At 32.9% G+C, this 25,968-nt stretch overlaps 4 protein-coding genes and 2 pseudogenes across 5 annotated transcripts; 4 read left to right on the top strand and 2 right to left on the bottom strand.

Moving 5' to 3' along the window:
• Positions 1 to 7,780: 7,780 nt before the first annotated feature.
• On the top strand, positions 7,781 to 8,302 carry LOC149513902 (uncharacterized). The gene has a single exon (XM_089748163.1). The coding sequence runs from the start codon at positions 7,781 to 7,783 to the stop codon at positions 8,300 to 8,302; it is 522 nt and encodes a 173-aa protein (XP_089604289.1).
• A 3,055-nt stretch (positions 8,303 to 11,357) lies between these two features.
• LOC111301096 (uncharacterized) lies at positions 11,358 to 12,445 on the top strand. The gene has a single exon (XM_022896590.2). The coding sequence runs from the start codon at positions 11,435 to 11,437 to the stop codon at positions 12,293 to 12,295; it is 861 nt and encodes a 286-aa protein (XP_022752325.1). The 5' UTR covers positions 11,358 to 11,434; the 3' UTR covers positions 12,296 to 12,445.
• A 2,135-nt stretch (positions 12,446 to 14,580) lies between these two features.
• On the top strand, positions 14,581 to 15,537 carry LOC111301095 (uncharacterized; annotated as a pseudogene).
• Positions 15,538 to 15,548: 11 nt separating this feature from the next.
• LOC111301094 (uncharacterized) lies at positions 15,549 to 16,929 on the bottom strand. Its single transcript, XM_022896588.2, has one exon. It carries the CDS (start codon positions 16,864 to 16,866, stop codon positions 15,943 to 15,945), a length of 924 nt encoding a protein of 307 aa, XP_022752323.2. The 5' UTR covers positions 16,867 to 16,929; the 3' UTR covers positions 15,549 to 15,942.
• A 797-nt stretch (positions 16,930 to 17,726) lies between these two features.
• Positions 17,727 to 21,012, top strand: LOC111300824 (Regulator of Vps4 activity in the MVB pathway protein). Its single transcript, XM_089748063.1, has 8 exons — positions 17,727 to 18,225; positions 18,509 to 18,641; positions 18,743 to 18,846; positions 18,929 to 19,100; positions 19,418 to 19,558; positions 19,688 to 19,776; positions 19,864 to 20,646; positions 20,794 to 21,012. Exons 1-7 carry the CDS (start codon positions 18,134 to 18,136, stop codon positions 20,480 to 20,482), a joined length of 1,350 nt encoding a protein of 449 aa, XP_089604189.1. The 5' UTR covers positions 17,727 to 18,133; the 3' UTR covers positions 20,483 to 20,646; positions 20,794 to 21,012.
• An 867-nt stretch (positions 21,013 to 21,879) lies between these two features.
• Positions 21,880 to 25,355, bottom strand: LOC111301093 (UPF0548 protein At2g17695-like; annotated as a pseudogene). Its single transcript, XR_016330112.1, has 4 exons — positions 25,270 to 25,355; positions 22,694 to 22,870; positions 22,399 to 22,603; positions 21,880 to 22,103 (listed from the first exon to the last, which is right to left on the bottom strand). The product of XR_016330112.1 is annotated as a UPF0548 protein At2g17695-like (transcript).
• Between the last annotated feature and the right edge of the window lie 613 nt (positions 25,356 to 25,968).

Raw genomic sequence — 25,968 nt, 5'->3', positions numbered from 1 at the left:
TACTTTATTGAGAATGACCTTGGAATTAAGGAAGGACACTTTTACTAACAACTTGTCACTTGTGATTGTGAAATTAATTACCATTTATCATAATAGTCATAAAATTTTATTCAAAGTTCGCCTTATCTTATTCGATTGGTTATAAATTTTCTTAATTGCAATGAAGCACGGATACAATTCCAGTTGATCTCCTAATCCTACGTACAGAAGATTTTATAATATTTTAGTACAATCGGATGAAGATTGATTTATATTTAAGGTTTGGATTTAGTTAATAGTTATGATATTAGCTTCAAATACATAAATACTACTCTTTTGAACCTTTTCTTCTTGAGTGTAACTGTCCAAGTGAGTGAGTCCAACCTATTGGTCAAACCTATTAAGCTTGGAAACGTTGTCTTCAAAACTCACATCTGAGTCTGACAAGGGAATTTTCCTAACGTTTAAAAAAAAAGAAAATTCCCCAACCCACACCCTACGGCCACGCGTTCAGGTGATGTTGATCGCAACTTTGTATTTTACTTACGATGAAACAATCCAACATTTTGAGTGGGAAATTTGGCGGACCATACCTCAAATAATTGAAACAATGGTGGGTCATAACCATGCATGCTAGCCAGCTGCCTAGCTAAAGGCGTAGCCGTAGAGTGTGGTTTGGGAACTTTTTTTAACGTTGGGAACATTCCCTTCCCGAACTCCGGACTCACATGTGAGTTTTTAAGTGACCCTTTTCGGTTTTGATCAATTTTAAAAGGGAAGAATGATGGTTTTATTTATAGATTAGGTATTCTTAAGATTTATTATATGTGGTTTGAGGTTAAAGTCTAAAAATTTTTAAATTGCTCATTATATCATTGTTTACATACTAGTAAGGCACCCTAATCCTCACCTATTACAGGTTACAAACGAAAAAAATTCAATTTGAGTGGAGTATTTCGCTAGCCACTGCGAAAGCATTAGACCTTATGAAAGCAATGGGTAATTTACTCTTTCTTAGAGGGACGAAGCTCGGGTATAAAGCTCATGTTATGCATATACATATGAATGACATAATTAATAAAGTAAATAAACATGAATGAATAAAAAAAATCTATACAAAAGGTTCAATTTTATTAGGCTTTTAGACAACATAAATTTATTTGCTGGCCTGACTCTCGGCATGTCTCCAGTGGAGTCGCCAATCTGTCATAACGTCTAGATCCGATGATTCATCGCTAAACATTGACTTAAAAGAGTCGCCATTAATCTTTTTTATTTAGGTGTGATTGACCATCTAAGGAATCTATCTTTTTAAAGAACACCTAAGTCTAAGGGTCCTTAAAAGAGTAGGTTCAGGTCTACTAACTAAAACAAAGTTCGAGAGTACGGTTACGTGTGAGAAAGATTGTAGCACCCTCACAATACCCATCGAAAGATGGTACCAGCTTAACTTTGTGTTATCCAATAAGCTTTAAAAATTTATCAAGTAATTAATTATTAAAAATTATTCTCAATTGACTCTAATACTTTTAGTAAAAAATTGAAAAAATTTTCTCACCTCAAGAGTATGTAAAGAACTATTGTTTTACTTGCAAAGGCTCTATCGTCGGATTATTTAACATTAAAAAAAATTCAAGAAACAAAAAAAAAAAGAAATAAAATGAAAAAAATGATTTAGCTTTAGATATAAATCATTTTCTCTTCAACAACTCATTGCTTTTGTATAAGAAAAATTGATACCTTCAACTTTTTCTCGAAAATAATTTTTTTAAGACTTATTTTCAAGAAAAATTAATACTTTCAACTTTTCTTTAAAAATACTTTTTAGAAAACTTATTTTCAAAAAAAATTGATACTTTCAACTTCTCCTCAAAAATATTTTTTTAGAATTTTATTTAAAGAAAATCAAAAAATAAAATAAGATAAAAATAAAAATAAAGATAAAAATAAAGAAAATAAAAATAAAATAAGAAATACTAAATAATTCTAATCTAATCATTAAATAATAATAATAATAATAATAAATAAATAAATAAATAAAAAAAACCTCGGAACGGCTCGGCTTGAGAAAAAAAATGGCTTGAAGAACACGGCTTGAGAGTATGCGGCTCGGCTCGACTCGAACTTAGGTGGAGAAGCAAGTCGCTGGATCGGGTGCACTACGGGTCGGGTCACCCGAATGGGAACACGCGAATTTTGAGATTTTCTTAAGCGCAAAATGACGTTGTTTTAACAAGATATAAAAGGCAAATACCTCCATTTTTTTACTAGATCTCCCCTTTACTCTCTCTCTCTTCCCTTCCTTTCTCCTCCCTCTCTCTACCCGAACCAAGAACTCTAGTTGAATCTCGTCGAATTTTGGAAAATATTGTCGAAACTAGGTTTTTCGTCGAAAGTTTATCAAAAAGTTGGTCGGTTTCTAGAAATAATACGTCAAAAACTAGGTAGCTGATCGAAAAATTCAACTGGTGTCGAAAAAGCCACCGAAAAATTCAAAACTTCGCTAGAAAATTCACCAGAATTTAGAAATTTTTCAAAAATTCTCAAAAACAATTCGCCTAAAAATCCTCCAAAATCTTTTAAAAACTCTTAAAATTACTTATGATCATTCTAAACGCCTCTTTTTTCTTCTCTTTTTGCTCTCTCATTTTGTGTGTGTTTTCTGTGTTTGTTTCAACACCTATTTATAGGGATTGATAAGAAGAGTTGTTGATCAATCCCAATTCTTTTTTGGATTGGAATTCAATCCTTGAATTCAATATGGACTCTGATTGAATCTCAAATTCACGGTAGGATTCTGATATTTTCATCCTAATCCCAATCGAAAAGATAAAAATAAAATATATATATTAATAGATAAATAATAATATATGAATAGATAAATAAAAAAAAACACATATATATATATTAATAGATAAAAATAATATATAAATAGATAAATAATAATAATAATAAAACATATATATATTAATAGATAAAAATAATATATGTTAATAGATAAATAATAATAATAATAATAAAATAAAAAATATATATTAATAAATAAATAATAAAAAATTTATATATTAATAAGTAATAATAGTAATGATAGATAAATAAATAAAAATAAAAAATAAAAATGCAAACAGGCTTACCCATTTGGATCAGGCTCAATTGATCCGGACCTGAATCAAATTGAGTGTCTACAACAGTATATATTTATTTAATTTAGTTTTAATACTTATATTAGTATAAAAAGTTATGATTTTAACTTATTACTACATATTAAGCTATGGAGTAAATTAAGAACATTTACTCATACTTTTCAAATCATTTAAACTTGAACTTTTCTTCTTTCGTTTTCTATCTTACAAATTAAATCATCTAACATACACTGTGATTACTTTCTTTTTGGATATATATAAATCAATGATAACATAGTAGTAGATAATTAATAATTTAGTAATTAATCAGTGAAAATTTAAATGTAATCAATATAATATAGCAATAATCATAGATAATTTAGTATTAAATTAATGATAACTTAATAATAAATGAATGATAATTTAGTAATAAATAATTAATAACTTTTTAGCAAATCAGTAATAATATAATAATATATGATAATATCTTAATAGTAAATTAATTATAATATAATTGTAAATGTATAATAATATAATACTAAATCAAAGATAACTTAACAAAAAATAAATGATAATTTAATAGTTAATTATTGATAACTTAGTAATAAATCAATGATAATTTAATAGTAAGTTAATAATAATTTAAAAGTAAATCAATTTTAGTTTAATATAATTAATTGATAGTAAATCAATGATAAATTAGTAGTAAATAATTGATAATTTATTAGTTAATCATTGAAAACTTAAAAGTAAATCAGTATAATCTAGTAGTAAATAATTTATAACATAATAGTTAATCAGTAATAACTTATTAATAAATGATGCATAATTTAATATAAATGAGTAATAACTAGATCATGAATCATAGATAATTTAGTGATAAATTGGTCATAATTTTGTAGAAAATAATCAAAGATTAAGTAGTAAGTCAATGATACCCTAATAGTAAATATATAAAAAAATGTAATAATAAATCAATGATAATTTAATAGTAAATTAATAACTTAGCAATAAATCACTAATAACATAATAGTAAATTACTAATAATTTAATTGTAAATCAATGATAATTTAGTAGTATATTAGTTAATCATTGATAACTTTTTAGTGAATTATCGATAAATTAGTAATAAATTAATTATAACTTTATAATAAATCATCAATAACTTAGTGGTAAATCACCAACAATTTAATAGAAATCATCCATAACTTAATGATAAATATTTTATAACTTAATGGTAAATCATTCATAAATTAGAAGTAAATATCATTGATAATTTAGTAGCAAATTTTTGATAAATTAATAGTAAATAACTGATAAATTAATTGTTAAACATTGAAAACTTTTTTATACTTGAAGTTGTCTATGATTGAACTCTAGTTACTAATAGAAATGAAGTCAAAACTTTCATTTTGATTGTTAGAATAAACTGATCATGAACTTATTTAATAAAAAGAATTAGTGAAAAAATTCTAAATTTAAATAAAACAATAATATTATTATATAAAAGAAAATTATCTCATATATTTTTAGTAGGTTGTTTAAATTTCATGTTTCATGGTTTTAAAATTATAATAGCATTTTAGCAAATCAATGATAGGTTAATAAAAACAAATGATAATTTAGTTGTTAATTACTAATAACTTAATAAAAAATCAATTATAACTTAATAGTAAATTAGTGATAACTTAACAGTAAGTAAAAGTCAATTTAGTAGTAATTAATTGATAAATTTAGTAGTAAATTATAAATAATTTAATAGTAAATCAATGATAATTTAGTAGTTTATTATTGAAATTTAAAAGTAAATCAATATAACTGATTAGTAGTTAATCATCAATAACTTAATAGTTAAATAATTTAATAGTAAATTATGAATAATTTAATATAAATTAGTGATAACTTGATAATGAATCATGGTTAATTTTGTAATAAATTTATGATTATTTTGTAGTAAATAATCAAAAATTAAATAGTAAATTAATGATAATGAAATAGTAAATGCATAATAACATAATAGTAAATCATTGATAATTTATATGTAAATAATTGATAATTTAGTAGTAAATTAATAGTAATTTAGTCGTAAATTAGTTAATTATTGCTATCTTTGTAGTAAATCATCAATAAATTAATAGTAAATCTGTTATAACTTTATTATAAATCATCAATAATTTAGTAGTAAATTATTAACAATTTAATAGTAAATCACTCATAATTTAGTAATAAATCATTCATAAGTTAATTGAAAATCAATACTAATTTAGTAGTAAATAATATATAATTTAATAATATATCATTGATAGTTTAGTAGTAAATCGTTAATAATATAATAATAAATTAATGATATCTTAATTGTCAATAATTGATAAACTTTTTGAACTTAAAGTAGTTATGAATTGAATCTTAATTATTAGCAGAAACGAAACTTGAAATTTTATTTTGGGAAACTTGGATAAACTTAACACGAACCTATTTAATAAAAAATTTAGTGAAAAAATTTTAAATTTGAATGAAACAATATTGTTATTATATAAAAAATTATCTTATGCTAGAATTGAATCTGAGCTTTCTTACGGGAATCCATTATTAAGTATATAATAACTCAAATTTTATCAACGATTACTAAAAGTATATCATAAATTATTAGAAAGTTAATTATTAAAATTACTTGGAAAGGTTACTAAAATTTTATCAATGATTACTAAAATTATACCGAAAGTTATTAAAATTTTATCAAAAGTTATCAAAATCAAAATTATATCAAAAGTTATCAAATTTTACTTATATTATATCAAAATTAAAATTAAAATTAATATTATTTATCATTGTTATCATAATATAAAAAAAAATTATTGTTATAAATTTTTAGAGATAAAATTACACGACTGTGATGCATATGTTAAAAACTAATATATATATATATATATATGTGTGTGTGTGTATATATATATATATAGATGTATATATGTATTTATATATCAGTCTTTGTAATTTGTAGTTCTTGTTTATTATTACAATTATGAATCAAATTATGAGACTATATTCATGGCAAATTTGGCTTATGACATATCATGCCTAATCTCAGTTACTGCAAGTGCATGTTGGTTTAAAATGTATTTATGTAATTTCTAATTATGCTAATTGCTTCTTGTCTCAGTTGATGTGTTATACTTAATTAAGCATAAGCCTTCTCATTATTAACAAATTGGGCTGTTTTTCATCGTGGTGTAAATGAACTTTCAGAGAATAATAATAGCTTCTAAGTTCCACCGATTTTATGGTTCATTAATTTTATTTTTTTTTCTGGTTTTGTGGCGTAGGCATAGAAATATGTAACTCGTCTTCCATGTTATTCAATGCTATGTTCCTTCATTGGGAGTATGAATGTATGCCCTTGTCTTATCCGATCATATGAACCACAATCGTGCCAGCATTAACAAGCAATTATCGCGTCTAAGGTTACACTATACATTTTGTGGAGCCCGAACATATGTACCGCAAGGTACATTTAATTGTAATCTTGACCATAAAAACATGATCACAAAATTAAAATTAAAAAAAAAAAAAGACACGACAACTGCGGATATGGTGGATTTAGTACCTAATGAATCTTGGCACCCTTCATTTAATCTTTCATTTGCAGATGGCAATCTTGTGCAGCACCTACTCCGAAATTTCGACAACAAAATTTATAGTAGATTGATGTACTCTGCAACTGGACAGGAGAGGATTTCATGTAGATAAAAAATTTCTTAAATTAAATTATTGAACAAAGGAGAAAATTGTTTTGCTGGGAGTACAATGCATTTGGCAAATACAGAATTTCCCATTAATTTATGACTAGGATATGGAAAATCATGGGGGACAAGGAGAATCATAGCTTCCTTTGGCTATGAAACGCAGCATGTGATGCATGCGACTTTCTGCATTACAGTATTAGACTCTGCTGCCCCTTTAGCCCTCTCTTAACCAATTAGCTTCTTCTCACTCTATTGTTTCTGTTTAGTTTTACATTGTCTTCCAAGTGTACAAAAATTAATGTCTTCTTCAATAAACAATGATCTCTCTTTCACGGTAGTAGCCTACAAGTTGCTATAGAATTCAGTGCGCTTGGGATTTTGTTGTTTGTCGTGGCAGCGCTAGATTCTTTGCCTTGGGGTCTAGCTTTGTACAAAATCAGGTCCCAATTCGTCGTGTTTCTTATTCTAATATTTTTCCTCTATACTCGGTCAATTGATCTGATGTCTTTGGTTCTAAACTATAAGGCAATCATGAATTGCCAGCCTTGAATGTTCGTAAATTATCTTAAGGACATGAATAAACCAGTGGTTGGGAAGAAGGTGTCGCCTAATGATTGAGGAGACAAGGCAGCATACGGCTTACTTGGCCTGTACCAGTTGTTTACAATTCGAGGATCATAAACAAAAATTAATCATCCCCATACATTTTTCATCTCTTTAACGTAGCATTAAAGAATGATAAACGATTGCAGGTTGCAGGCTAAATATGATACAAGGATTTTCAATTGTAGGGCAGCCCTCAACGCCGTCACATTGTCAATGATTGGAGTTTGGCATTAAATTGATTTCTTATAAATAGATAGAAGAATTATGGACGTCTGAACATATATCGACTTTGGGTTTAGTGTTTTAAGCACTTTTTCTCTGTAAATAAATATGGCGGGCTCATCTGTAATTCATGGAGCGAATGTTCCAGTCAGATCCATTAGCTTGCCATCCAGGTTGCAGCTTATTTCTATTGAAGTAGAGCTGAACGAGCTGAAAACATTCGGACTATTGTCAGGTTCTCCAACAGTTCACAGTAGTGGTGAGACAATTTGTGCAGGTTTCACCAGGCTTGCAAATTTGTATAACAACATTGAGGAAATCATTCAGTCTCCACTCACTCAACAAGCTCTTAAACATCAGCAAAATGTAAAACTGGTAGAGGAGGTACTTAATGATTCGGTTGGATTGCTGGATGCATGTGGTACCGCAAGGGACCTAATTGTGATGATGAAGGATCAAGTACAAGACCTTCGGTCAGCTTTACGCAGGAGGGGTGGAGATTCAAGCATTGGAAGCAATATCATTGCTTACATCAACTTCAGAAAAAAGTTGAAAAAGAACATTGCTAAAAGCCTTAGAGTACTGAAGAGATTGGAATGCAACAATAATGGCCCCCTTTCCTTTCTTTGATGTAGATTGCCATCTATTTATGGTGGTAAAAGCACTAAAAGGATCCAATGCCATCACAATTTCTATGTTTCGCTCACTCCTGTCATATCTTTCAGTGCCAGTAATGAAAACCAATGCTGGAGGTTGGTCTTTGATTTCAAAATTGATACCAGTTGCAGTTGAGAGAAGCCAAAAGCTTTTCAATGAGGTGGGGATTGTTGACGTTACCCTGTATACACTTCATGGACAAGTTCGAAAAAATGAAGCCAAGATTGATGCACAAATTGAACTAAGGAGATTAGAGAAACTTTCTGCTAGCATCAACGATCTTGAGGCAGGTTTAGATTGCCTGTTTAGATGCCAAATCAGAAATAGAGTGTCCTTACTTAATATCCTCACACCTTAAAGACACAATATCTTGTACACCTCATTTTTCATGGCATCTACATTTTAAAAGGATTGGTCCATGCTCAAGAACCAAATTTTTGTAAGAGAATTGTATAAGAATCGTATTGAAATTTAAAGGCATGCACTTTATTCTTTTCTTAGTTATGCTCTGCCAAAGATTCAAAATTAGCATCCCAATCTTTTTTTTCCTTTTTTTTTTTTCATTTTCAATCTCATTTATTTACTGCAAATGCAAGGTTTGCGAGTTTGATGGCTATTGTCTGGAGGAACACAAGAGCACAAAGGCAGACATTTATTTATTTATTTATTTTGGTAAAAATAGTACAAGGCAGACTTAACCACACTATAAGACAAGAAAATAACCAAAAAATGGGAGCTAATTCACCATAAAGCCTGGAAAATATCCTCAGTATCCGCAACAGCTGTTTCTTCTGGTGAGACTTTTCGGATTGGGCTAGTTGGCCTTGCAGAGTAATATAATTATGTCCGGGAAATCATTAGCTCTCCAGAAACGCAAGAACACTTCTTCACTATCTAAAAGGGAAACTCGTGGAGGAGGCACCGGATGAGTCTGTCACATTTCTGGACACTTGGCAAAGGAAGGGATATAGTGTTGATGATGAAAGAATATGTCCAAACCCTTCAGTCAGCCCTACGCAGAAGGCATGGAGATCTAAGTATTGGAAATGAAGTTGCTGCTTACATCAACTTCAGGAAGAAGTTCAAAAAGGAATTAGCCAAGTGCCTTGGAGCATTGAACCCTTACATGTAGATCATCATCTGTTAATGGTGGTCAAAGTCCTAAGAGAAGCAAGCTCCATTACCATCTCTGTTTTTCTATCTCTTTTGCTCTTCCTGTCAATGCCTTCAGTGAAGACGAGGGTTGGAGGATGGTCAAAGATCTCAAAATTGATTCCCACAAGTTTACTATCCTCTGACAAAGAATAGAAGGTAATGAATGAGGTTGGGAGTGTTGATCTTGCTGTTTACTCCATCAATGGACACTAAAAGATTGCCGATGGCATATTTGAAGTGGAAATGGTGCAGAGGTTGTTGAAGACTCTTGATGCCAGCATTGATGGCCTTGAAGCGGGATTAGATTGCATTTTTAAGTGTCTAGTCCAAAATAGGGTCAATTTCCTTTAAAATCATCACTCACCAGTGATGCCAAATTGTTTTATATGGATAAATACAAATATAATTAGTGCTCCTATACTTCATTTTGTGTAATTTGTAATCATGGCTATTAAATGTTAACAGCTGTATATCTGTGTTGTGCATTCATGATTAAACAAGCATTTGAACCAAAAATGGATATTAGATATGATCTCAGAGAATGACTTATTGATCGGACTTGGAAATTTTAAAGGAGTAATTAGTTTTTCCTCTTCAGCGTTCCAACATGCCCGTTGTATATCAGATTTTAACCTTGTAAAGGTTTATAAAAGCAAAAGAAAAAAAAAAAAAAGTTAATAAAGACACTGAGCACTGACTTACTGTACAATGGATCACCGAGAATTATGACTGTCAGCTTTTTTTTATTATTTTTTTTGAATCATGTCATGGCCATTTTTTAATTGTGCCTTCTATTGTCATAAACATGACATTGGTGAATGATGAATATCTTTATTAGTATAATTTCCAAAGACTTGAGTCAAGGAAAAAAATTACAAGAAAACAAAGGCATGTAGCTGAGACAAAACCCCTTATCACTGAGTGAGGGTCCAACTTGCAATGGTTAACACTGTTACAAATTGTCTAATTAAATTTATCTGTAAGTAAGTTTGCATTTTGAAAGCTTAACTAAAAATATCTTGCTTCTCTGCTAAAAATCCTTCCAATTCATATTCTCAATAGTTCTATTATATATTAGCATTCTTTATTTCCTTTCCCGTCAACTCATCAGTCACTCATCATATTACCTCATGGGTGAAAGGGCAGCACCTGTCCCAAACAGCCGCGCCAAGTCACTGAATTCCAGGACATACAGACCTTATTATTGGAACACGTGTTGAGATACAATAATATACGTGTTCTTACCTTACCCAAGTATGCCTTCGGATTCCTTAAAAAAATGAAAAATGAAATATGGGAGGCTTTATAAGTAAATAAAATGATGGAGACGAGAGTAGTACAAGCCACTCGTGCACTATATAGTAACAATAGAAGGGGTTGCCAAGGCAATTGTGCAATGATCAAGACCTTGGAATTATATTAACCTATAAATTATACACTTTGCATTTGGTTTATCTAACAGATATGGTTCTCAATTCTAGAAAAGTATTGTTCAATACCTTTTGCTGTTCAAGTTTCTTACAAGTGGAGACAAACCAGGCAAGCCACATATTTAGAAAGGGAGTTAGCTGCAATTCTTAAACTTGAAATGGTTGGGATAATGTGGCAGGAAGGGAAGAGAGGCAAAACAGGTGATGACTATTTAGGTTACATGCATAATGAAACACAGAAATGACAAAGTAACATGACACCTCATACATATTTCATCATTTTAGAGGGATACAAACGAACAGAATATTATTTGAGTTATGCTGGTGAATGACGTGACAAGGTATCTGAATTCAGAGGGGAAGCCCACTCTGGCTCACATGATGGTCACATTAGCATTCAATAACCTTGCCTTAGCTCTTCTCTTTTATGTCTCTATATAAATAGATATTCACTGATTAATTTGACAGAAACCATCTCAAATTCAAACTCTGAAAGAAGAAAAGAAAAGAGCAAACTACAATGGCTTGCAAATACCATGTAAGATCAATTAGCTTGCCTTCAAGATCACATCCTAGCACCCTTAGAATTGAAGTTGAGCTGAACAGGCTCAAAACTAGGGAAGCATCATTTTTGTCAACATCTGAGTTGATTAGTGGCGGTCTTTCAGGACTGGAGAACTTGCATCAATGCATGGATGATCTTCTCAGCATGGCTTCAACACAACAAGTCCTCTCCCAGAATCAACATGAGAAATGTATTGATGAATTGTTGGATGGATCTGTGAGGATTTTAGATATTTGTGGTATTGCAAGGGATTACATGTTTCAAATTGAGGAACATGTTCATGCCCTTCAATCTGCTCTCCGAAGGAGGAAGGGTGATTCAAGCATTGAGAAGGACATTCTTAATTGCTTTCGCTTCAGGAAAGAGATGAAGAAGCAGGGAAAGAAATTGATCACAGAATTGAGGCAAATGGACAACAAACTTGGAGCATCACCACTCCCGGATCTGGATCATCATTTCTCAGCTGTGATTCGGGTGCTAAGAGAAGTTACTGTAATGAATACTTCAATCTTCCAATCCCTTTTCTCATTCTTGTCAGCACCAGTTCCCTCAAACCGAAAAAGATGGTCTCTGGTCTCAAAATTGATGCACAAGGGGGTAATATCATGTGAAGAGAAGCAAGAGAATGTAAATGAAATCGAAAGCGTCGATGCTGCACTTTGCAAACACACTTTCGATGTTGAGAAGATGAAAATTGCACATAAAACATTGGTGGCTTTGGAGAGTAGCATTGAAGGCCTAGAGAACCGTCTGGAATGCGTGTTTAGGCACTTGATCAAAACAAGAGCGTCTCTCTTGAACATAATATCTCAATAGAGAATTCTCATGGCTATTTCTATGCCAAATCCTGCTGAGGCATCCAAGTTTTAGAGGATTTGCCTGGGGATTTCAATTTCAATTCAAACGATTTGTACATTATGCGAAAATTGTAGCTATAGAATGAAATATAAATTGAAGTTTGATAATCCAAATTATGCTGTGTCCTTGTCTTTTCTTTGTTTCTTCTGTAGACATCGAGATTTTTCTCTTGGTGAGAAACTATCACCTCGATTTATAAGGACTACATACGCATAATGTTTATGCTTGTGCCACTTATCAACGTTGGATTGTTGATAAACGTACTCCAGAGAATAAGGGCCTGGTGAGCAGAAGATGGGATAAGGGAACAAGTTATTTCAAAACCATGCCCTGATCAAATCATCCTGATGTCAAGTTTTAGTTTTAGTTTCAGTAAGACTGTAAGGCTGCAGTCAGCTAGCTCAAATCTGGGCTGACTATATTAGAACTCACATATCCCAGCATTTAAAAGCTCAATAAATTTGCAGGATTATATATTCTATAGAAACAATGGGCAGATAGGGACTAGAGAGAGTTTAGGCTGCAAACTAGTAATCTTAGCAGGGACCCTAAGACAGAAGAATAGATTTGAACCTTCAATTACAGGGTCATAAAAGCATGATGCCTATAGGTCTAGGAGAAAGACATAGAATTAATCAACAGATAAGGAAAACAATTTGAATTTCGTAGTTGCTGTGCCTCTATCACATTGCATCTGCAACTGAAATTGACATATCGGAGTTCTGAAAGTTAGGACCAGAGCTTGATGTATTTCACATTGCATGTTCCTGATATATTCTTAGGTTCACAACTTGGCAGACAGCTTGATCACAGTAATTGGGTCTATATTTGTTTAGTTTGTTATAACGCCAAGGAAATTATTACTGGAATTATTATTTTCATAGCAAAATTTATGTAACAACTGATCAGTTCATGATGTTATGACCACGGCTGAATATTACAAAACTGGACATCTCAACTCTCTTACAAGAATCATAACACGTGTCTGAACGATAGTAGAATTTAGAAGTTCTACGTATGTTTCTGTTGATTGTCCTTTACTCCAACATTTAGGCTCCTCATTAGATAAGATATTGCTTATTATTAGGTGAATCAGAAGCTCAACTCCCTTTTCCAAAGCAAAAACACTTTGTTGTAGGAATGATAAAATTGCACCAGAGGCTCCTGGGGTCCTGGTATTGGATGCGGCCTTATTCAAGGCGGGCTTTCTGCGTCATGAATTGAAGGAGTTAATTCGTATATATCTTTCCCACATATTTATTGCATTATAATTATATCAAGAATTTTATATATCTTTTCCACTTATACCAAGCCATACTAGTTTAATACACGTAGAACTCTAAAAGTCAAACAAGATAACTGTATGAAGTTTTTCTAAATGGAGAGAAAAAGACAGAAATAAACGAACAAAATGGAAGGCCAGACATTAGGAGCAAAATCTATCTTCATTCACTCTAGAAATCAGCTTGCAATAGCTTGGCCATAATCTATCAATATCCTCACCGCTAGCTGTTTATTCCTAACAAATTGAATGTCAATGTAGTAGCATTCATGTATCCATATAATTAGACGAAAACATATTATCTGTATTACATTATAATATATCAAGAAGAAGACTGATGTCTTAGTCTGGCAAGTCTCTGCTAGCAAGCCTTGTGGGGAACATACAGATGAGGCACCACTCGTGCATCCGTAATAAATGATATTTTCAATTTTATTCTATTTTATGTTTACTACCATATCCATTTAAATGCTGAACTTTATTAATATAAGGCTCCTGATCTTTTCGGATATCAAATAAGTTTCAGGGTCCTCCATATCCAGAGAACTTTGGATGGCCACATTTCTTTAAATGTTTAGCCGACTTCCATGAATTGAACAATAGAAAAATATAGGTTGGCGTTTGGCAGTGGCGGTGGTGCATTAGATGATGAAAAATGCAGAGTGATCTAATGAATCAGAGTGTATGGAAAACAAATCCCAAAAATGAGATACATCGTACCCAAATCAGAAACATGAGATTGTATTAAATAAGGCAAATTTATAAGTCTTTTTTGGTGCGATATGTGATAACATGATACATTCTACAGGAAAAATTCCCACACTATCTTCACATGCCTTTCACATTTGCACATGGGCCTACAGTGATTTCTGGTTCCTTTCCATCTCCAAATTTGTTGGTGTATATATATATATATATAGATAATAGAACTCACCCTCCATCTTTAAAGAGTCTTTCTAAAATGAAAATAGTAACAATGGTTGCTTTCTCACCATAGTCTACTAACAGATACAGTGTCCGATCCGTCAGCTTTCCAGCTAGATCACATCCAAGCACGCTTAAAATGGAAGAGGAGCTCCACAAGCTTAGGTCTTGGCAAGGAGCTTCATCATCAAATGCTCAAACACTTTGCACCGGTCTATTTGGACTGGCAGAGTTGTATATTTGCATAGAAGATCTCCTGAATTTGCCCCTTATCCAGCAAGCTTTAGCTCAGCGTCACAATAAGAAATGGGACAATGAGTAGTTAGATTGCTCTTTAAAGAACTTGGATCTATGCGGTAACACAAGGGATGCCATTTTGTCAATGAAACAAAGTGCTAGAGAACTTCAATCAGCTCTTCGACGAAGCAAGGGAGGAGAGCTAACCATTGAGAGTAATATCAGTGCTTACAGTTGCTCTAGGAAAACTATGAAAAAGGAAATTGCAAATTCTCGCATCATTGAAGCAAATAGATACCATATTCAGGGACTTTCCCCGGTTAGAACAAAACCATCATCTCTCTGCTGTGGATGGATTGCTTAGAGAAGCAAGCTTGATCACTGCCTCCATCTTTCATTCCCTCTGTTATTCCTGTCTCCATCATTCTTTAAGCCAAAGCGTTCAAAGTGGTCAATGGTTTCGAAGTTGGTGCGGAAGGGTTTGACAGCATGTGTCGATGTTGCAGTTAGCAACTTACTACTGCAGCAGCGTTCAGAACATGACTCTGAGGAAAAGAAAATTCAATGTGCACAGGTAAAATTGGAATCTTTGGATGCTATCTTTGAAGGTTTTGAAGATGGATTAGAGTGCTTGTTGAGGAGCTTGATTCATACTAGAGTTTCTCTCCTAAATATACTTTCTCATTAGAGTTTGTTCTTTCTGAAATAAAAATTTATATCCTCCAATCTATTGAGATTTGAGATGTGGATCTACTCCATGTTTTTAAGGTTTTCATGTACATTAATCAAAATGTATAGTGAAACTCTGAAATGTAATTTAAAACGTTGGGACAATATGTACAGTACTTATTCGTATATAGGATGCACTATTTTTACTTGTGAAATTGCTGGAGCAGCACATTATAGTTTTCGCGAGTTCCATTCTAAAAGAAAATTAATAAGAAGTGAAAACTAAACATACTTTCTCAAATCCTTGTTATGCAGTCATTGTCAATGATTTGAGGCTTGACCCCTTGGTTGATATTTAATTAGATGCTAGGTCTAGCTACTACTTTACAAAAACTCTTTTAAGAACAAAAATAATAATTGACTGCATGAAATTACTTAATTATCCTAAAACAAAAAAACAAAAAAAAAAAAAAGGATAAAACTGATGAAGAAGTTAATGGCTCGCAGCTCGGTTAAGAACAGCAAATTTGAATCTTGAATTGCATATGTCCCAGTGAAGGCCAATCTCATCACCCACCTTCAGTTTCCTCCTCTTAACAAAGTCCTTGACCCAATTCTTGATAAGCACATTAGCCCCCTTGTTCCACTGCTTGAAAACCAGCTCATGTTCAGTCCTTGTATCACAATCCCACACAGAAACTGGCAACCCTTCCTTAATTCTTGTAAGTTGATCAGCATTCCAGAAAGGAAAAACATGAGATTCTACGTCCTCCGATGCCAACAAGAGCCTAGACATGTTGCCAAGATCACTTCCGAAGAGCTGCTTCTTAATGCACCAAGGACCATGGCCAACCCTCAATTCAGCCCCAACTGCCTTATTCTTTTCTTCTCTCTCAACTTTATTTCTCTTGTTTCTGTAGGACGAAACTTTTCTTTTGCTGCTAGGATTCTCCACTCTTTCTCTCTTCTTGGAAGTGCGAGTATCATCATAACCCAAATTGTGTTGCAAGGAAAGACCTCCAACCTTGGGGCTGTTACTGACATTGTGTTCTTGGTTCTGTTTATCAGTTGCAGGACTCTTTCCTTTGGAAACCCCAATGCTGTTCCCCGAAAGAGACGATTCTAATGCAACATCGCTCAGTTCCAAAGAAAAACTTCCGCTGTTCTTCTCCATGCAGGTGTTCATCTTATTTTCTTCTCTTTGACAATGATCATTGGTATAATTACTCTTACCAACTTCAGAAATATCCTTGTGATGAATTTCTTCTTTCCCCTTATCAGTTGCAGTGGACGTATAATCAAGTGAAAGAGACAATTCCAATGAAACATTGCCCTTTTCACAAACTAGATAGTTTTCCATTGGCATGGTTTTGGCCGGAGAGAACAAACCTCTAGCAATAAAGGGCTTGTAAGACATTCTTGAATGAACAAACCTCTCAATACCTCAACTCTGAATGAACTTTGTTGAAAAGAAATAAGGATGATAGAATAGGGGAAAGGTTTACATATATATATATATATATATATATATATACATAGAGAGAGAGAGAGAGAGAGATCATGCAATCCTTTTCCTGTTAGGAAAATGATTTTAAGGGAAACCTAATCTCCAAGTAATCTATTTTATTGGGGTGATTTAGGAAATTTAAGTAGCTTGTAAGTATTTTGTTGGGCTCAGGTAAAATCTTTTTCTTGACTTGTTTCTAAGTAACCATGTTACCTGCCCACTATTAGGTTTTTTTTTTTTTTTTTTAAATCTGAAATTATGCAATCAATTTTATTTCTAAAGAAACTTTATTTCACTTATAATAATTGCAACAAAATTAAAGATTTTATTAGTAGACTTTGAAATAATAATTTCAAATTGGTTATTGTAGAAAGCATGTATTTGGATTGCAAAATATAACAAAAGTTGGAATGAGGTAATTAGAGTGCGCATAATTTCAACTTGGGAATAAAATAAAATAAAATAAGCATTAGAATATTTAGTTCATTTTTTCATTCATAAATATATATAAATATATATATATAAAGATAAGAAAATATTTATTATTAAGATTTTGGTTCTGTGACTAATTAGAATAATATTTTTTTAAAAATAAAAAGTATCATCTTGTCTAATACAAAATGGATTTTTCAAATCAACTTACTAAAACTGATATGGGAAATAAAAGGATAAAAATGGCTTTGATTTTCTTGTAATTCAAAAATCCCAATTCATAGGTTTGATTTATTACAAGAAAAATAAATAAATACAAAAATTAAGAATACAAAAGTAATGAATTTGGGGTTTGGGTTTTAACGATGAGATAGGATAATAGGGTATAAGGCCCAATGGGAATTCAAATATGGTTTTGGATAGGGAAATGGAAAATGGGATTGAAACAATGGAAAAGGAAAGCCCACTACTAACACATGTCAAATCACCTAAACGGTCACATTGTCCCCCTCGGACCAAAGTCGGTGACAGAGAGAGGGTGTGGGACCCCACATTCAAAAGATTCAGTATCCCAATGTTTCAATCCTACCGTTACAAATCTTTCCCTTCCCTTCCCTTCCCTTCTTCTTCTAAACGCTCTTTTGTCTTCCTTAGTCACTAGCTCTTGTTCTTGTTCTTATAGTCTCTCTTCTGAAACTGATAGGGCAACTGGGCAAGGGCGAAGGTGAAGGTGAAGGTGCAAGCCATGTCGGTGTCGACTGCCGCCACTGCCCATTACAAGAAGCTCATAAAGCTTACTCTCTCTCTCTTCCGCAACGGCTTCAACTCCTCTAAATGGTACCATAACAACCCTCAGCTCATCTCTTTTCTTTCTCGGCTTATCATTTTTTTTTTTCATTTCTTGCATTTTCTTACTATCAAAACCAGCGGGGCTTATAGTTGTTTATCTCTTTTCTCTACTTAATTCTAACTATTTCCGTTTGGCTCCCCTGAAAACGGAAACTGATACCATAAATGAGTGAAAATTTTTCTTTTTTGGGCTTTGATTTGTCTTGCTTCTTTCCATTGTTTTGTGTACTACTTCTTTTGTTATTTATTTCTTTCTTTTCTTAAATTGTAGCAAAACAGCGGCGAAGATGGCTGTGGCAAGGATTAAGCTATTGAGAAACAAGAGACAGGTAGTGGTGAAGCAAATGAGGCGTGACATTGCCTTACTTCTTCAGTCTGGTCAAGATGCCACAGCTCGTATTCGGGTAGTTATTTTTATTTATTATTTGTAAGACTAGTGATTTTGTGCGGCACATGGAATAAGATTAAGTTAATTTAATGAATGCTTGTGGTATTGTAATTGTAGGTTGAACATGTCATAAGAGAACAGAATGTTTTGGCTGCGAATGAATTCATCGAGCTCTTCTGTGAGTTAGTTGTAGGCAGGCTTTCTATCATTGCTAAGCGAAGGTGAGACAGTTTGATTTCTTTTTTTTACGTTCTAGGGCTTCTCTTTATATATGACGTTCCTAAATCAGTCCACTTATTCCAGGGAATGCCCTGCTGATCTTAAAGAAGGAATTGCTAGTTTGATTTTTGCTGCCCCAAGGTGTGCAGAAATTCCAGAACTAGTAGCAATTAGAAATATTTTTGAGAAGAAATATGGAAAAGATTTTGTTTCAGCAGCCACTGATCTGCGGCCCAACTCTGGCGTTAATCGCCTGGTAAGCTTCATCTTCCTATCCTTGCAGTCACTGCTTCTATGATCTGCTGCATTGTGGATATATCAAAGAAAATCTTTTTCTTTGAAGATGATTGCACTGTAACTCAAATTTCCTATATTGTACCTTACTTTTTAATGATATAAAGTTAATAATTCTATTTGCTAAGCACTTAGAAGAGGTGCTTCCTGCATATCTTAGTAGCTTCTTTTTAAATGACATAGAGTCAACAGTTTTGTTTGCTAAGCACTTTTAAGAGGTGCTTCCTGATCATATCTGGTTCTTTGAGAAGAATGACAGTCCCTTGCGTGTCTGTACAGCTGATTGAGAAGCTCTCAGTAAAAACTCCTAGTGTTGAAGTAAAGTTGAAAGTCATGAAGGAAATAGCCAAGGAACACAACATAGAATGGGATACAACTGAATCTGAAAAGGAGCTGCTCAAGCCTCCTGAAGAGCTTATAGTTTGTTCCTCTCCCCACAGCCCCTTCTCTCTCTCCCTCTTATTTACATATTTACTTGCTCACACACACCATGAATGAAATTCTAAGTTCATTGTCGATCTAAAGTTATGTGCTTTTCTAATTGAATAGGAGGGACCGCCTACTTTTGCTAGTGCCAGCAGCTTACCTGTGAAACCTGCAACAAGTCATTATCTTGAGCCAAAAGAACCATTGACCAGGTAACTCTGACAATTTACAAACAAAAATTTCCCCATCAATAGTTGCTAACTAGTTCTGATTCTTTACCCTCATAAAAAAAATGGCAGAGGAGAGGGCCCTATGCATTTTAAAGACACGGTCTCAGCTGCTTCAGCAGCTGAAGAATCTGCAAAAAGAGCAATTGCTGCTGCACAAGCTGCTGCATATTTGGCCAACCGTGATGGTAATCGATTTAATGAAGCTTATGGTTGTGTTAAAATTTTAAATGATTCAAGCATCATTACTGGATTTGGATACCTTTCTGGCAATTCTGCTGGTGGATTTGTTGTTCCAACTTATCCTTCAGTCAATTCTCAGCACATGGATCATCAATATAAAGTCCCTGAGAGAATATATGAATCTAGGAGTTTTGAGAGGTCCTACTATCCTAGTAGTGAGGAAGCAAGACCTAACAATGTTGAAGGTGGAAACACCTGTAGGAGACACAGCTACAATGCCCCTATTACTTATTCAGATATAAAGTTTGATGAATCAGATTGTGATGAAGAAATAGAAACTAAAGATGCTTCTGGCAGCAGTAATCTTCCACCTGATCGATCTCCACCATCAGTACGTCCATGTCATGATAAACAGGATTCCATCCATCGTGTTCACCCCAAACTGCCAGATTATGATGATCTTGCAGCTCGGTTTGAAGCTCTGAAGTATCGCAAGTCACTGCCTTGAAATCAGATGCTTGTAGCCAGTTTTGTTGGGATTCAGATTTTATGTTTACATGATATCATATATGATAATAATGCGTTTATCCTGTATGTACTTTCCTTGAGAAAGCAACATAGAAACAGAGGATACAATCGTGAAGAGCTTTAATATATGACTAGTATTATTTTGTGTGTACTCTCTCAACATTTTCTTTTCATTTTCATTTATTTTTTTGTACTACATATGAAAAAAAAAATTGGAATACTATAATTTCAGCATAAACTCTCTTTCTCTGTTTCTTCTTTTGAGTCTAATGTTTTTCCTGATTGATGCAGGCTGCTGACTTGATATGATACCTTGCAGGAGCTGTGCTTCCTTCAAGTTCAAGAGAGGAGCTGTAGTATCATTAACACCGAGTGTATTCATGTCTCTTAAATGAAAAGTACTCCTTTTAGTTTCAAAAGAAAAAAGAGAGGAGCTGGTCGTCATGATTTAAAGTTTAATTTAAACATCCTGGATTTAATTTGTGATTTATGGCAGCACAACTTCATTTCTATCTACTTAGGTTTTTTCTTTTTTTTTTTTTTTGGGTGGGGGGGGGGGGGGGGGGTGGGTGGGGCAACGCAAAGAAAAAGCAGCTTCTCTAGCTCCGTTTCCTTTAAGTGATGTTGGAGGCTCTGCAGAAGTCGATCTTCTATCCAATTTTTGTTCAACGTAACATGCTCTGGCTCCTTCTAAGCTTCATGTATATATAACGGCAACGTTCTTTAGTGGTTTTTTTTTTTTTTCTAAATGGCTTTACAATAGCCTTATAAGTTTTTATGCTTGTGAAACAACCACTTGGTCATCTTGATTTCAGAGCCAAATAGTTGCTGCCATATAAAATGGTGATGACATCCTAGCTCTTGGAGAAGATTATCCTGGTAGTTGTGCAATTCTAGCAAGTAATTTCATCCTTTTGTCAGATCATGATTCAACGAGAAAAATAACTAACACTTTATCGAAGCTTAGACCTCCAAACAATGCAGGAATCCTCCAAGGCCTGATAAAATTATCTGTACAAATAGGAGAGTTGCCTTCGTCTAAGCATTTAGATTGGTGGGCTGCACTGTTAAGCTGCACAATTATGTATATGATTAATGAAATTTCTTATGCATATGCCCCTTCAGCTAGGAAAGATCTATCTTAAGAATGGTCAACTTTCATCTTAACAAACCACAAAATAGGCGTGCTACACCATAATATATCTTGGAAAATAAAAGATGTCAATAAAAAGAACATTGACGCTATCAGTGACAAGCGATTTTACACCTTCAGAAAGTCATAAAGATTTTTGTAAGATACAGGCTCTTAAGTTCAAAGGTCTTCAACTTCTTGAGTTCTTTCTTCCTAACAAAAGAGTTAAAGAAACAAGGATTAAATTACGAGAGCAATAATTATGAAGAAATATATGAATCCATGTACATGGTTGCTATACATGTTTCAGAATTGCATTGACAGATTGATGTGCGAAATATTTTTGCCTCGGTTGAAAACATGGGTAACCAACAAATGATAGAAAGTGAGCAGGCTTTGAGAAGGAAAGTACTTCATACCACAATTGATCATTGTCGTCCAGCTCAAATGAAAATCGTTCTTTCCCAGCCTGTTCCCAGCAGATATTCCAAACTATGTTATCATCATTAGGCTATCTAGCACGCAGAACTAAGCAACAACAGAAACTGATTGTACGCACCAAATAGGGGCAGAAAAAGACCTTATACAGATAATAAGCCATTGCAAACTCGACAAAAAAAAGTACCTAACCCAAAATTCCCAGTCATACTTTGGTTCAATATGTTAAAATATTGTCTTTTATGTTTCAATTTATTAATCATTTCGTTATGAAATACCTTTCTGCTTGAAAATCCCAGTAGAACTCATAAGAATAAAGTGCTAACCAGTAGGTGACCTTGTAACGTGCCACTTCCAAAACCAAAGGAGGCTACAGCCTTCTTAGTCTTAGCCCTTTCGTTTTCCTTTGCAAACACTACCTGGAGAGGCATCATGACCCATGGTAGAAATTCCTTGAGACAAACACAGAATTTCACCCCACTTTGAATTGGAGTCTTGGGATCAACAAATGCCCAATTTAATCCAAAATGCCTGCAAAAATAACCAAGATAAATGACTAGGATATACCTCTCAATAATAGTTCTCTACATCTATCAAAAACAAAGTACAAAAACTACGAACCTCCAATTTTGCAAAGCTGCCTTGCCCTTTTCATAGGTCTCAAGACCAGAACCAACTAAAACACGAGCATGATTGACAAAATAACCATCTTTGGCGAGCTCCTTGTTGTCCTTGATGCAAGACACAGGCTTTGCAGCAACTCCTTTATATTTGGTGTCCTAGTTGAATGTACCTGACCTGGTGATAATTTGCAGATAAAAATGGGTAATTTTCCTAAAAGAGAAACAAAAATAAACATAGTTTGAATTCTGAAGTCAATTAGCACTATGTTTCAGTACTTTTTAATGAAAACAAAAATAAAAAATAATATTCTCTTAGTATTATTTTATTAAAAAGAATCTTTAAATGTATAGAAAAATTAATATGTATAAAGAAACCTACAAAATCATGGTACAATCATTCAAACATAAAAAAAAATAAAAAATTAAAAAAATAAATTGCAACAAATCAAGAAAGTGATCATGATTTGATATCTCAACAAATCAAGAAATTGATTATTTGATATATAATTTGTCAACACTTCCCCTCAAGCTGGAGAATAGATATTTATCATTTTTAGCTTGTCAACAAATGTCTTGAAGCTTAATTTATGTAGTTTCTTTGTAAGAATATCTGTTGCTTGTTGCTTTGTAGGAACGTAGATCATACAAATCACTCCCATATCAATCTTTTCTTTGATAAAATACCTATCAACTTTCAAATATTTTGTTCGATCATGATGCACCAAATTATGATCAATACTTATAGCAATATTTTTATTACAATATAGTTTCATAAGGTATTCAGCAATCATTTTCAATTCTCCCTAAAATCTCTTCAGTCAGATAAGTTCACAAGATTTTGCTTTTCCACGTGACAAGATTACCCCAAACCTTTGACAATATCCAAAGGTGGATTTTCTGTTTTCAATTGATGCTGCCCAATTTGCATATGTAAATGCTTCCGCATTTCTTTGTTCATTCTTCTTAAACAACAAACCCTTACCAGGTGTCACCTTCAAATACCTTAAGATTTGATACACGAGTTCAAGATGCTCCTCAAATGAAGAGTGTATGTATTAACTTACTACACTAACTGCAAAGGCAATATCAAGTTTTGTATGAGACAAGTAGATCAATTTTTCAACCACTTGTTGATATCTCCCCCGTTTTATATTGGAATTCCTCATTTCTTTCCAAGTTTTACATTAGGATTTATAGGAGTATCAGCTGGTTTACAGCCAAGCATAGCAGTTTCCTTCAAGAGATCAACTATATATTTCTTTTGGGAAACAACAACCCCATTCTTGCTTCTTGCGACTTCCATCCCTAAAAGGTATTTTAGCTATCCAAGATCCTTAAGTTCAAATTCTTTTCCAAGAGTCTTTTTTAGCCTCTCTATTTTTTTAGTGTCATCACTTGTCAATATAATATCACTAACATAAACAATCAAAATAGTCTTTTTTTTATGTCGTGAGTGTTTGAAAAAAAGAGTATGATCAGTTTGTCTTTGACTAAATCCATGTCTTTTTACTGACTTTGCAAAACGATCGAACCAAGTCTTTGGTGATTGATTTAAACCATTGAGAGACTTCTTCAATTTGCATGCCTTCCTGTCATTGTTTCCTTTTAAAAGCCAGGAGGCCAATCCATATAAACTTTTTCATCCAACTCCCTATTAAGGGCATTCTTAACATTCATTTGGTGTAATGACCTGTCAAGATTAGCAGCTAGTGAAAATAGTACCTTTATAATATTTAATTTAGCAATTCGAGCAAAGGTTTTATTTTACTCCAAAAGTTTGAATAAATCCCTTTGCAACTAAGCGAGCCTTATGTCTCTCTATTCCACTATCTAAATTATACTTAATAGTAAACATGATAGCATGAGCAACTTCTAATAAGTGACGATTTTTCCATTGCACTTCCTGTAACATTTGCTATTCCTATTGTGTCACCAACAAAAGCTAAGTTAGAAATAGGGCCAAATTCATCTATACTTAATTCTCAACAAAAAAATAGAGCTCCTTGTTTATTCATGTCAAGAAGTACAAACTTGTATGCCCCAATAGCATTATCAAAAATCAGATCCGCAAGTAAATTCTGAATCAGAAAATGCTAAGCTACAACACTATCAATAGTGAATATCGATCCACAAGATTTTGAAATATTGTGCCTACCGCACCATCACCAGTAAATACTCCACCTGATAATCTAGATGCATGTATAGCACTCAAGAAAAGGTGTAAGATTGTGTGCTCAGGAAAGGTGTAAGATCATGCACTAAACACCCGTTATCCAATTATCTATCTTACAGTTGTTTGTCTACTACATTTTGTGCCATGATAGAAAAAATTGAAAGCTTTACTCTAATACCATGAAAACAGAAAAAAAAAATGTTCTCTAAGTATTATTTTATTAAAAAGAATTCTCAAATATATAAAGAGATTTGATATATACAAAAAAGCCCACAAAATCAGGACATAATTATCCAAACATAAAAATAAATAAAAGACCAGAAAGATAAATTCCAACGAATCAAGAAAGTGATCTTGATTTGATATCCCAACAAATCAAAAAATTCATCCTCATTTTACACCTAATCTGTTAACAGTTAATGCAAGATTTCTATTGTTCAGGAAAAGGTCGAGCCCACTATAAGAAAACCATTTATGTATGAACAATCCTCAATCACCCAAACTCATAGAAAATCTCAGTAAATCATTCTTTAAAGCAAATCATAGATCAGTTCAATTCTGTTCTTAGCTCATAAAATGTGATAAAATGGATAGTAATGGAAGAGAGAATATGAGACCAGAAAAGAAAGAGAAGTTAAGAGAGATTTTAGTGGTGATTTTCATTCATAACCTTAAAATAATTGTCTTACATGTTTATAACTCATTCTCACTATGACTATCCTACTATTCCAACTATTCTCATTATCACATAACTAATTTACAATTACTACTATGGACACTATTACATAACTAATTGACAGCCCACCAAAATCGTTTTACTTTCACGTGACAGCTTTTTCACATCTTTTGCTTTTTCTTGTGATTTTATTTCTATTCTGCTGACAGTTTCCTTCATAGGCCAAGCCTTTTTATATTTTAACACAATTTCATTATTCCTGGATGATAATATCACATTTTGGGTTGAATAACTTCACTTAAGATGCTTTTTTTTTTTTGTGAAGCTCGCAATTCATAAACCAGAAAAGGGAGGTTTACCTGTTTGTTTATCTAAGCAAAGAGCAATTTCAATGCTGTGCTTCGATATTTGATTATTTTCGAAA

This window comes from Durio zibethinus, chromosome 18 (genome assembly GCF_047325235.1).
Source record: "Durio zibethinus cultivar Kanyao isolate XHJ-2024 chromosome 18, ASM4732523v1, whole genome shotgun sequence".
NCBI classification, from domain to species: domain Eukaryota; kingdom Viridiplantae; phylum Streptophyta; class Magnoliopsida; order Malvales; family Malvaceae; genus Durio; species Durio zibethinus.
Note: the sequence above shows the minus strand (reverse complement) of the source record. Positions and strands in the feature narration are given on the sequence as shown.

Excerpts from the sequence above, each read along its gene's own strand:
- LOC149513902 (XM_089748163.1), top strand. The coding sequence starts at position 7,781 with ATGGCGGGCTCATCTGTAATTCATGGAGCGAATGTTCCAGTCAGATCC.
- LOC111301096 (XM_022896590.2), top strand. The coding sequence starts at position 11,435 with ATGGCTTGCAAATACCATGTAAGATCAATTAGCTTGCCTTCAAGATCA.
- LOC111301094 (XM_022896588.2), bottom strand. The coding sequence starts at position 16,866 with ATGTCTTACAAGCCCTTTATTGCTAGAGGTTTGTTCTCTCCGGCCAAA.
- LOC111300824 (XM_089748063.1), top strand. The coding sequence starts at position 18,134 with ATGTCGGTGTCGACTGCCGCCACTGCCCATTACAAGAAGCTCATAAAG. Across the intron at positions 19,559-19,687 it reads AGCCTCCTGAAGAGCTTATA|GAGGGACCGCCTACTTTTGC; the intron begins GTTTGTTCCTCT and ends CTAATTGAATAG. Across the intron at positions 19,777-19,863 it reads CCAAAAGAACCATTGACCAG|AGGAGAGGGCCCTATGCATT; the intron begins GTAACTCTGACA and ends AAAAAATGGCAG.